This window comes from Tachypleus tridentatus, chromosome 2 (assembly GCF_004210375.1).
Source record: "Tachypleus tridentatus isolate NWPU-2018 chromosome 2, ASM421037v1, whole genome shotgun sequence".
Classification (NCBI taxonomy): Eukaryota; Metazoa; Arthropoda; class Merostomata; order Xiphosura; family Limulidae; genus Tachypleus; species Tachypleus tridentatus.
Window position 1 is genome coordinate 66,273,004 of NC_134826.1, and position 13,406 is coordinate 66,286,409.

Genomic DNA, 13,406 nt, shown 5'->3' on the forward strand with positions numbered 1-13,406 from the left:
GTCTTTCAGTACCCCATTTCAGGTGGGTCTAATGGAAAATTGATAATTATAACGCTACTTAAATTCGGGGCTCGATCTCAACAGTAAACAGAGTGATGATAGCTGAGTAACTTTATTCTACATTTTACCACCTTTGGTAAATCGCTTCCGATAAATGATTACGAACTCGCACGTTCTTATGGCGTCAAGATATCTTTATAACTTGGCGAAATGTTACATAAAACGTGTTTCGTATATTTATTGACTAACAGCATGCCGCCCTGTTCGAGTCCAACTACGGACTTTTGTGTATTTTGACACGGATGGTTGTTATAGTGAACGCAAGCTTATAAACACGACGTGGAATTTCGAATTTAAAATTTCGTTTATTTACAAATACACTGTTTTAACAAAGAAGTAATCTACGGGTGGCGGGTTCGAATCTTTATCGCATCAAACATGCTTGTCTCTTTCATCCGTCAATCCCACTATTCGTTGTTAAAAGAATAGCCCAAGAGTTGGCGGTCGGTGGTGGTAACTAGCTGCCTTCTCTCTAGGCTATCACTGCTAAATTAGGGACGCCTGGATAACTCTTGTGTAGTTTTGTACGAACTTTTGCTTGTAACTAGACTTTTGTTCGTAAGTTGTGTTTTTTAACCCAAGTTATTCTACGCTGCACGTAGTTTGAAAATCGAAAAACAGAACCATAATATGTTGGATAATTAACAAATTGTCGCTCTGCACAAGGGTCAACAGTTTTACACAAGAAAACGAATAACCGTACTATATTAGAGACTGAAAACTATCCTACAAAACCTTTAAATTTCAATTATTTCAAGGACAGACATATGGTCCATATTCACTTCTATTTCTTTTTGTAGCTAAGCATCAAAGCTTTTGAAATCGTCTTTGTTTTTATATTTCATATAAATAACAGGTGTTGTGTGTTAATAAAACTATATGCTTAGAATTATAACCACGTATTAACATTAAAATAACAGTGAAGCAATAATAATATTTTATACATTGTTAGATACGGTAGACTCGAGACATATAACGCCACTAACACTTTTATAACGTAACGAATGTTCTAACAACAATCAATTGCACGTATACCAAGCCTAGAAGAAACTGCTAACGCGAAATGTTGATTGAAATAAAATTTCTGTCTTAATTATCTGGAGTGCATAGATCCTCTTTTTTTATGGGAACTTTATTGTGAAAATTATTTAAAAAATAATTTTATTTTACTAAAAAAATTCCGAAAACAAAAGGAGTGTATAATTTTTATTTTATTTTTTTATTCAGCGTTTCTTCTAAACGCCAGTATCCATAGGCCAAGTCTGGCCGAGACTTACGGGTTAACCACGACCGACACGTACGACGTTCAGAACAATAAGGAACACGAGAGCCGTGCGCGAACTCCCGTTCGTTTTGATGCAGAGGTTTCGTGTAATCCAAACAAGGTTATGCACCCAAAACTAGTTAACGTCAATTGTGAATTACAAATGAAGTCACTTTGGGAAGAGTTCAACCAGCTAGAGACTGAAATGATAGTCACTAAGGCAGGAAGGTAAGTATATCCGTTGTTTTTAAATCCAGTTTGTCCTAAACTACGTGTCTTGGAGTTAAAATGCAGCAGTAAAAAACAGGTAGAAATTATCATTATTTATAAAGCGCCATCTCTAGTTTTAACACGTTTGTCTCAAAGTTTTGAAGCGTTAACATCAATATAAATACAATAGTTGTCTGCTGTAGTCCATTAACTTCTTCACAGGGTTTGGATGGATCTTCACCAAAATCGGTATGGAAGTTCATTAGGTGCTTGAGGGATAAATATAAATTTTCAATCTTGCATTTTGCGGATTTTATGAGCGTTTTTTGTTTGAATTGTTTAACTATGTCGCTCCCTTAGTATGGAACTTCTGCAACACTGGTACGATGATTCATTCTGTCCATGTAGAAATAGATACAAATTTACAGTTTTGAAATTTGCAGTTTTTATGGGCGTTTTTGCATTTATTACTATTACTTCGTTTCCTTTTGATGAATCTTCACTAACTTCAACATGAAGGTTTGTTAGGTCCATGCGGAGAAACATGGAAATTTGCAGTTTCACATTTTGTGTTTTGCACTTTATATGGGTGTTTTTTAGTGTGTGTTTTTTTCACAATTTCATATAAGGAAAGCAACCTATCGTTAATCATGAATTTGCATAACATCCGTCCAGAGGACGGGTACCCAGCTACTTAATAAACCTGTTTCTTTTTAACATTTGCAAGATAAACATACATTTGAGTACAGTATAGAACCTTGTGAAAAATACAACAACAATAGAACAGGTTATATGCCTCTCGAGTTTCTGAATCAAACCATTTCTCTTCTATTATAATAAGAGTTGAAAACGACAGTTCTTTAGATGGTAGGGTATTTTAAAAACGTTTCGGGTCTTTATTTCTAGGATTTTTTGCGAAACTTTAATAATATTGGTGTATGTTACTGTAATAAACCAGTGTCAGTAATTTGTAACTTGTAGATACCAATTTGTCTTTATACCATTCATTCCCGGTAAAGTCCAGATATTATGTCACACCGAATACTTTTACGATCAGTTCAATATATACGAGGAACTGGTTTGTTTTGTTTTGAATTTCACGCAAAACTACACGAGGTCTACCTGCGCTAGCGGTCCCGAATTTAGCAGTGTAATACTAGAGGGAAGGCAGCTAGTCATCACCACGCACCGCCAACTCTTGGGCTACTCTTTTACCAACGAATAGTGGGATTGACTGTTACATTATAACGCCCCCACGGCTGAAAGGGCGAGCATGTTTGGTGTAACGGGATTCGAACCCGCGACCCTCGGATTACGAGTCGAGTGCCTTAACCACCTGGTCATGCCGGACCATGGTGGTCAAACAAAACGTGTTATTTACTTATGTAGGAGATCCGGTAGTGAAAGGCTAGTGATATTAATTGCAATATAGGCAATATATGTTTCTTTGTTTTATTTTTATGAATCACACGTTAGAACCCTGTAATCCACGAAAACCTGAACGCACAAGCAGTTGAGTCACTATAAAGGTAAAAAAAAAAATAAAAAAATCCGAATTTCTTAATAAATATGGTGATTCCAAACCTTCAATGTTTGACATTTTAATTCCATCTAATTATTCGTCCATGTCTTTCTATGCTATACCGGGAGTGGCCTAGCTGCTAGAGTGCTTGGATGGTAAATCTGAGAGTACGTGTTTCGCGTCCCATTGCTCCAAAAAGTGATGATTAAATCACACTCATTGTTTGACCAGACTAGAGTTGCCAAAAAGTTGGCGGTGGGTACTGTGTATCTCATTTCAAAATTAAGAGCAGTTGTGCAGAGATAGGCTATTGTGTAGTTTTGCGTGAAAATATGGGAACGAGCTTTGTGTTTTACCAATTGTGCAATTGGATGTATTCTTTTTAAAACCTCAGTATTTGTGTGTGTGTGTGTATATATAATTTATAGTTCTAGCGCTGTGGGACAATAAGTGTAAATTTACATAAATATTAGATTTTTATATCTACAATTTATTCACATACCATGTTACATTTTGATATATATCTATTACAATGTACCTTATGTTTAAATCATATACACCTTGAATTCTCTAAATTGTCCACTTTTCTTCATCTATCATTTATTTATATCCCTAATTTTGACCTATATGGCCACAACCAGTCAGCAGCGCTCACCATCTGTGCTCATTGACTGACATTTTTATAACATACCCACAGCATAAAATGCGGGACATAGTTTGTGGTATTGCAAGGATTCGAATTTAGCTTTCCAATGTAGGAAGCTAGTGCTCTGCTATAGGGCCAACAAAGGACCGTTTACAAATATCGCATTGAATATATTGTTTAGCTGTTATGACGTGTTTTAATAATGTCGCAATCTTCTTAAAAAGTTTAAAAAGTAATTCGTAAAGCTCACATGACGTATAATCGATGAGTTTCCAACATGCATGTATATGAAGTATTTGAGCTTATAAGATTATTAGCATTATTATTTAACTGTGCTTTGTTAGCCTCACTAGTTATACACTGTTCAAATATACAGGCCAAAGTGTTTTAAACCTCGTAATCCCATGTTAGGCCTAAGAGTTGTAAATTTCTTAACTCCATATTAGACCTAAGTCTTTTAAACCTCGTGATACCATTAGGCCTAAGAATTTTTAGCCTTGTGATTCCATATTAGGCTTAAGAGTTTTACACCTCGTGACTCCACGTTAAAGAAAATGTATTATTTTTGCATTTCATTCCACATTTTCGTATTACAGGATGAACTACCCTTACAACCAAATTCATATAACATCGTCTTAAGTAGTTTGAAGATGTACCGCGTATCTTTATATAATTGAGAGAAAAGGCAGATGGAGTCGTCTCTTACTAGATATTTTAAACCTCAGCGTCAGATTCCATCATGTCTTCCTGGTGATCACGACAGTCTACATTTTTATGGGTTGTCAAAGTAGTAGTTTGTTTTTGATTTTCCTCTGTAAGAAACTATTAATGAAACGTATTCAGAAAATTAGGTCTACTAACTAAAAAGAAAACAAAACAAAACAAATAAGACCTAACTGGAATTAGTCTGCTGAATCAGGATAATGTTGTTTTACAGGGAGAATCGGTCACATTCCTCCCTCCCCTTGGTTTTTAAGTGATCTCCTAAAACAGACCTTTTTTTTTCTGCATGCTTCCCAGGCTGAGGGTTAAAATGTGAAGGGAACCGTGAATAACAACACATGACAAGTGTGGAGTTTCACCATCAAATGATGGATGGATAAGCTTCTTACATTAAATGTTTGTCGTTTCTCTGTTATCTGAATATCAGTTTTCAGAGATTTATTGATCGCAAAATCTTAGGTAGTTGGTGTAGGTCGAAAATTGGAACGGTCACTTTTAAACTCTCTGGTCAAGCTGTACGGTTTACCCCCCTCTCCCTCTTATGTCCAAAACACACATTGGTCTCTCTCTATTTTGCATGTATGTTATTAACATCAGAACATGTAGCCGTAAAATCAACTTAGGTTGTGGCAATTGTGTCTTTTAAGATTAAAGTGTCGTATAAGGTATGTATGATATATTAGCTGTATATGTAGGGTTAAGATGTGTCAGATAGTCAGATGAAATTTACTGATAAGTATTTGGTAAATGATAAAATGCAACCCACATGTGCACATATAATCTATTAAGATATATCTAGCATGACCATTTTTTTGCCATTACACAACTGATTGAGTCATTTGCAAGTCAGTCAACATAACACCTTTGTAAAAATCTTAATTTGAATTTGTTTGTTTTTCTCTTTCCTTCTCCATCTGGATGCAAAATGAGACAATACTGACCTTAATAATCAACGCAGTATATATATATATATATATATACCTGTGTGTGTGTGTGTGTGTGTGTATTTGGTAATCATTACAGGCCGCGTATCGGAAGGTCCAAAGTTTGAGTTCCAATATATACTGAACACAATTCCATACTGTCATCTGGGGTGAGTTATAACTGTAATAGTCAGTTCCTTTATTCGATTAAAAATATACGTATTAACGACGGGCGCCATTGACTGGTTACTCGACCTATGGTCAAGTGGTCAAACTTTGTAATGTAGTACTGGCTGTGCTTCAAACTTCGGTTTCTAATCTATGTCTCATATAATGAGGTGTTCAAATTGAAAATATTAAAGATATATTTTCATTTCATTAAAATACTCACATGATTATTAGTTATGAGCTGGATGATTATTTTCACGTCCCTGGTGGCTCAGCAACAGGCCTTATGACGTATGACTCTAAAATTCAGGGTTAATTTCTTTCTTTGAGCTCAGTGCTGATGACCTATTGATGAAAAACAAAAAGGAAAGTAATTACTTTAGATATTCCGATAATGACCTCTAAAAATAGGTACGTCAAACTTTTTTTGACTTGAACCTTGTAGGCCACCATCAAATCTTTCAAAGTCAATTACATTTGTTAAAAAAATTGAACTGATGGAATATCGATAGTGGGATCTAATGTTACATCAATGTTAGTAGCCCTATTGAAAGTGTACTAATTGACCTTGACTGACCAAATGACCTAAATTTTCGTATATGTCATCGTACTTATATAAAAAATAATTAAAATTCTGGAAGACTAGGTCAAGGTTCAAGATTCCGTCAGAGATATATATTTACGCAGAAAAGAAACACCACTTCTTGTTCCAGTGCGCGATATATATCATACAGAATTCAAGACTAACCAGTTTTTAAGTCATAAGTTGTTAATCTTTAAGTCATGAATAATTAGCCTTTAGTTCACATATCGTTAGTATTTAATTCACAAATAATTAGTCTTGAATCATTAGTATTTAAGTCATGAATAATTAGTTTTTAAGTCTTGAATAATTAGTCTTTAATTCACGAATTATTAGTCTTTAAGTCATGAATCGTTATTCATTAAGTCATAAATAATTAGTCTTTAAGTCAAGAATAATTAGTCTTTAATTCACATGTCATTAGTCTTTAAATCACAGATCATTAATCTTTAATTCACATATCGTTAATCTTTAAGTCACAAATAATTAGTCTTGAATAATTAGTCTGTAAGTCACAAATAATTAATCTTGAGTAATTAGCCCTTAAGTCACGAATCAGTAGTTTTTAAATCACAGATCATTAGTCTTTAAGTCATATAATTAGTCTTAAATAATTAGTCCTTAAGTCATGAATAACTAGTCTCTAAGTCACGAATTATTAGTCTTTAAGTTACAAATTATTAATCTTTAATTCACAAATCGTTAGTCTTTAAGTCTTAAATAATTAGTCTTTAAGTCATTAATTGTTATTTTTAAGGCATGAATAATTAGTCTTTAAGTCACAAATCATTAGTCTTTAATTCACAAATCGTTAGTCTTTAAGTCATAGATCTTTAGTCTTTAAGTCTTGAATCATAAGGCTTTAAGTTACGTATCACCTGCATATTGGAAGGTTCAAAGTTTGAGTCCCGATATTATGCTTAACAAAACTCTATACTGTCAGCTGGGGTGAGTTACAGCTGTAATAACCTATAATGACTGGTATTGCACGAATTCGAATACAGCTTTCCAGAGTCAAAATTTTGTGTTCTATTATAGGTTTAATGAGGGACCGTTTACATACTGCATTGAATATATTGTTTAGCTCTTACGACGTGTTTTAATAATTATTTATTTGCATATCACTTTAAATATTGTTGTGTTTGTGTTACTACGTGCTTTAGAATGTTTACACGCTGCAGATAAAGTTTAAATGTACGTGTGGAAAAAATGTGACCAAAATGATGAGGGCCATATACAGATTTAAAATATCAAATATATATTTCAACTTAATTAAAATACTGAAATAAGTATTAATTATGGAAAGGATTATTTATTAGTTTCATGTCCCTGATGGCTCAGCAATAGGCCTTTCGATGTACGACTTTAAAATTCGGGATTAATTTCTTGCGCCTGGTCTTAAACTCTAATAGTATAGAGACTGAGTAAAAATAGCTTGAGAAAATAAGTTAGACACTGTTTCCAGCCTTGTTATTTGTTTTCTTCTTTTCTTTAGAGTCACTATTTGTATGCTGTAAGTATAATCTTTGTATTTTAGTCCATTTTGTTTTCAGTAGTTTTGTTAACGATTCATGGTTCTCATTTTCTAAATTAACCATTTCTACTAATTTTGTGTTAAACAGATTTCTCGTGTTTGAGGGTGAAATAAAAATGCAACAACAAAAAAAAACACACACGAGAATGCATAGCTAGTTAGTTAGTTTACATAGATGGATTGGGTTTAAATTTCAGGGTCAAAGGTGTATTGAGTCAAAACAGTTTGTCAAAACACAACCACATGTTCACGAGCCACTCTTATGTCCTAACTTATCTAAGATTCCTCTGTGAACCGGATTATGTTATTGATCGGAACTGAAAAACGACAAAGATTTCAAGTTGTGATTTATCACTTCAGAGAGGTCTCCACTTGTAACATAATCGTTATTGTAATATCACGATATACGTCGTAAAGGATGCCATTCGTAACTCGAGTATGTATTTGGGAACGACTACTTAATCACTTTGTTTATAGTAAGAAAGATAATGTGATAACAGTGATATTGGCCTTGACTACAAAACAAAAATCCAGCTGCATACTTACAAACTGTATAAATTCATGTTTAAAGTGGGAAGTAATTTGTGTAAACCGGTTTTATCGGTATATCATGCTTTCTGTTTTCTCTCGTAAAATGACGAGATGCGCAAAATAATTAATCAGATTTATATGGTAACTCGTTACTAGTTGTTTTGAACCTAACTAACGTTCGTGGGTACTGTAGATGGTTTAGATAGAAATTGTCTAACTTATTCGACTACCACAAGACTCGCATGTCGATTTTTTTCTTGCATTTTTCAGTTTGTATCTTTACAACAGTTGAAGGTGTAACAAAATTTCCAAACTTAGAAATTATTATAGATTTTAATTTTTGATGGAAATCGCATGTGTCGAACACATGTTGCCAGATTAAAGTTTTATGCACGTACGATACACAAACTTCAACCTAATACTTTTAATTCTGTACTTAAGTTGATTTATACATATTTACATGAATCTGTGGTTCGTTAAGGTATAACAATATACAGGTCTACTTACAGTTCTTATACAATGGTATGACAACATACGGGTCTGCTTACAATTCTTATACAGTAAAATCTGTCTTAACTGGAAACTGCATAGGGCGGAAACCTGTACAAGCCGGAAATATCAAACTTTGCAGCTTTATCCTGAGATTTTTCTGATAAAAGGCCCTCTGAGTGGTGGAACCTGCGTAACGCGGACGGAAAACTATCTTTCACCTATCTCATCTATTAACAAGTAGGATTAGAACCTGTGTAAGGCGGAAAAATGTTTTTGATTAAATATTATTTTTATTAATTAATAATTTATTTAAATATTAATAAATTCTTGTTTAATTAATAATTTCTTTAAATATTAATAGAATTACAAGATGGTAACAGTGTGAGAGATTCAGAAGATGAACAAAATGGAAAAGATAGTGAAGAAATAGAAATTCCTACTTCATCTCAAGTGTTAAGTTATATTAACGCTATCAAATTGTATGTAAAAATGAAGGGGGAAAATGAACTTCATGAAAAGGCCGTAGAATTGGCCTTCTCTTTTATCCACATGAGAAAGCCCATTAAAAAAACGAAACAGTTGATATTGGACACTTTCTTCAAATAAATTTGATTAAGATTTTGTGTACTTACATATATTTTGATGTCTGTTTTGTTTTTATTCTAATAGATATAGCATAAACAGTACAATAACTTTATCCACAAACGTCTTACTTCCCTTGAGTCAAGCAAGTATAACGTTCCACTCAAAAATTATATATAATTAAGGATATGCATGTTCACAGTTTAGGCTGGAAAACCTGTTTAAGCCGGAATTTTTCTCTGACCCGTACGATTCCGTCTTAGACAGGTTTTACTGTATAAAGGTATAACAACATTCGGGTCTGCTTACAATTCTTATATAGTGGCATAACAGTATACGGGTCTGCTTACAATTCTTATATAATGGTATAACAATATACATATTCTTTTCAATTCTTGACCCCAGTGGCACAGCAATATGTCTGCTGAATTACAACACTAAAAATCGGGTTTCGACACCCGTGGTAAGCAGAGCATAGACATTCCATTGTGTAACTTTGTGCTTAATTCCAATCAAAGAAACAAACAAAACTTACAATTCTTATATTTATATAAATATAATATTTTGTCGTATGTCTATATAAATTCTTCGCAGGTTGTGGATGGATCTTCACCAAAATTGGTTTGGGGGTTCATTGAGTCCAAGGGTTGATGCATACAACTGTACAGTTTTAAATTTTGCGCTTTTTTTATGATTACAGATAAGGGAAACAAATTTTCATTGTCCTAAGATAACCTTTTATTAATCATAACTTTGCATAACACCCGTCCAGCAGATTGGTACTCCTGCTAGTAAAAAAATATTGCAGTTACAAAGTAGTATAGAACAAAGATATTTTACCAATAAGGAAAAGAAATAATATGATTGCTTATGAAAGGTATATATCTTTTAAATATAATGAATGTATTTAAATCACACCAATACTCTATCACAATAAAGCAATGTTTTCGCCTTTTCAAATTAGAATAAATTATGATGAAAAATACAAGACAAAAATGTTGGATTGTTATAAAATACGTGAAAAAAACGAAGTTTAAGTAACACAATTCTTATCATTTTAATGGATATTAAAACATACTAACGTTTAAAAAGTGATAAAAATTAATTAATAGCACAAAAGTAATGTCATGAACTAATATATATATAATTAAAAACATTCAAACTGAGTATGCATTATATTATATTATTATCGTATATTTTTAATATTGTGTGAGCAGTTTTAATTGGAATTTTAACAGTTACCTGTGGATTAGTCTTAATATTCGCGGGATGGTATTTCAATGTATCATGTTGTATTCTATCGTAATTCTTTAACTGTTCAGTAGCATGTTTCTAGACTAGAGTGCTCTCCAAATTGTAGGAATCCTACCAGTAGCCTTTCCCGTACTCTGGGGGGAAGGTGTAGGGCGTATCGATGATTGAAGGCCTTGTTGACCGTGATCGTTGAATTCAAAACAGAAAATTCTTACCGTAGTTCAATATTCCCCTGTTATCCATTCAAAGGAGCTCTTTGCTACTGGGTCAAAATTGAGTTCACTTGTTCCATTGCCTTCCCAGGTTTAGTTAGTTAGTTAGTTATCACCATTAGATTCCGTCTAGGAACATAGGGCCGCAATCGCTTGCGGATTCTTCAACAAGTATTTAAGTGAGTAGGTTGTTAGCCCACTGCACCGAGCCGTCCCTAATATAGCAGTGTAAGATTAGAGGGATGCCTTCCCAGGTTTCCCTGTCTGTAACTATAGCGCTTCACAATCTGTGGTTAGGGACTATCAAACAAACTGGAAAATTGTAATAAGTTTAACTTTTTACAACAGACAGAAATACACCTAAACCTCATACAAAATAAAGATTTTTTTATGACAATCCGACAATGTTCATACATACAACTCCAATTAATAACGTCCCCTGTTTGGACAGCGATAAGTTTTCGGATTTACAACGCTAAAATCAGGGGTTCAATTCCCTTCGGTGGGCACAGCAGATAGTCCAAATGTGGTTTGCTATAAAAAAAACACACGCCAATTAATAATAATAAATGCGAGTCAGAGTTCTTAAAAATGGTGACCGATATGCTAAACGCTGAAACAGGCAGTTTGTTTAGAATTTTGCCCAAAGTTACCTGCTCTAGACGCTTCTTATTTAGCAATGATAGACTGTATGGAAGGATAAACTTTGTACGCTATGGAGTAAACAGATAATGAGAAAAAAGCAGTCCACTCCACGTGACGTCTTGCGTTTGGTGCGTGAGTTTAAGATAAAACTTTGGATAAATAATCGAGTGTAATGTTCTAAAAAAGCACCAACTGGTGTAAATATGTCTAACTAACTGTGCTTTTAAATAAAAATCTAAAAGTGTTAAATGTACCGTTATTTTTTTTAAACTAAGCATGTACATAGGCGTCTGCAGATATTTTTCCAGAAAGGGACAAAGTTTTCTTGTGGGGGTGGGGGCATATGATGAATAAATAAATAAATAACTATGTTTCTCATTTTCCAGGAGGGGGGAAGTACTCCCCGCGAACACTCATGCCCGTATATGAGATGTACATGGGTATTACAATCGAGTCCATGTCTGTGTGTGTGTGTTTCAGTGCGCGTATTTTGAAACTACTAGACCGATGTAGACGAACATTTTAAATCAGATGGGAAGTCAGTATGGGACAGTCCGCTCCAAATTTGTTTCGGATTCCCCACCATTTTGAAGCATTTTCTATAGAAGGGAGATAGGGATCGGATTTGCACCAAATTTCATGAGCACATTAAGGTTCAAACTCTTCATCACACTACAAAAAATGATTTGGATCGTTGATCATTCGGGATTTGAGAAGGATGTTTCTGAGTTTTCTAAGTTTAAGTTTGACACTATCCAATATAAACATATGTAATCTCTAAAAGGAGCACTGAGACGAGGGTATAGAATATCTCTGATTGCTCTTGTTTTGTCTTTGCCTGACATAGCCAGGTGGTTAGGGCGCTTGACTCGCGATCTGAAGGTCGCGGATTCGAATCCCCGTACCACCAAACGTGCTAACCCTTTCAGCCGCGGGTACGTTTTAACGTGACTGTGAATCCTACTATTGGTTGGTAAAGGAGTGGCTCAAGAGTTGGTCATAGGTGATGGTGGCTAACTACCTTCTCTATAGTCTTACACTGCTAAATTAGGGACAGCTAACGCAGACAGCCCTCGTACAGTTTTGCGCGAAATTCAAAAAATAAACAAAACGTATCCACATCTAAGTAAAGTGTCCCTGAAAGAAAGAACATATAAACTTAAAACATGAACACAAAATTTAACATGAAACAAGAAACGGTATTTGTATAACACTAATTTGCGTATGAAAATTACTGAATGATAAAAAATACATATTCACTGTCACCTTCTATAATACGTACAAGTAAATATGTCAAATTATGGAAAAATAGTTTGGTTTGAATTTCGCTCAAAGATAGACTAAGGCTATCTCAGCTAGCCGTCTTTAATTTAGGTGTGATAGACTCGAGGGAAGGCCAACATCACCCACCGCCAACTATTGAACTACTCTCTTACTAAAGAATAGTGGGATTGCCCACACGTAATAACGCCTTCAAGAATGAAAGGGCGAGCATGTTCAATTACGAAGATTCGAACCCCACGACCCGTGCATTGCGAGATAAGTACTATAACCAACAGGTTATGCCAGGCCAATGCAGTCATCAAATATCTCAAAATTACGTCATATTCTATTTTTTGCAATCGAAAGTTTCAGTGAAAAGAATAATAAAATTAAAGTGTTTTAATCCGCTTTAAGCTTAAAAAAAGGAAATTCCATGTTTATACATTCGTCAGTTCCTGGTGCTGGTGATCTTTACAGTATTGTTCAGGGTGAATGATACAATTATTTCATGTTTATACATTCGTCAGTTCCTGGTGCTGGTGATCTTTACAGTATTGTTCAGGGTGATTGATACAATTATTCCATGTTTATACATTCGTCAGTTCCTGGTGCTGGTGGTCTTTACAGTATTGTTCAGAGTGAATGATACAATTATTCCATGTTTATACATTCGTCAGTTCCTGGTGCTGGTGGTCTTTACAGTATTGTTCAGGGTGAATGATACAATTATTCCATGTTTATACATTCGTCAGTTCCTGGTCGTGGAAATATTTTGAATGGTTAGCGTAACTCGA

At 34.3% G+C, this 13,406-nt stretch overlaps 1 protein-coding gene across 2 annotated transcripts in view; it reads left to right on the forward strand.

Annotated features, from left to right (window-relative positions):
• Positions 1–13,406, forward strand: part of LOC143244064 (T-box transcription factor TBX1-like) — a 44,043-nt gene that overhangs the window by 5,468 nt on the left and 25,169 nt on the right. For both annotated transcript variants that reach the window (XM_076488088.1, XM_076488087.1), the window contains one exon: positions 1,288–1,552. In XM_076488088.1, coding sequence (XP_076344203.1) covers positions 1,288–1,552 — 265 coding nt within the window. The remainder of the gene's footprint in view (positions 1–1,287; positions 1,553–13,406) is intronic.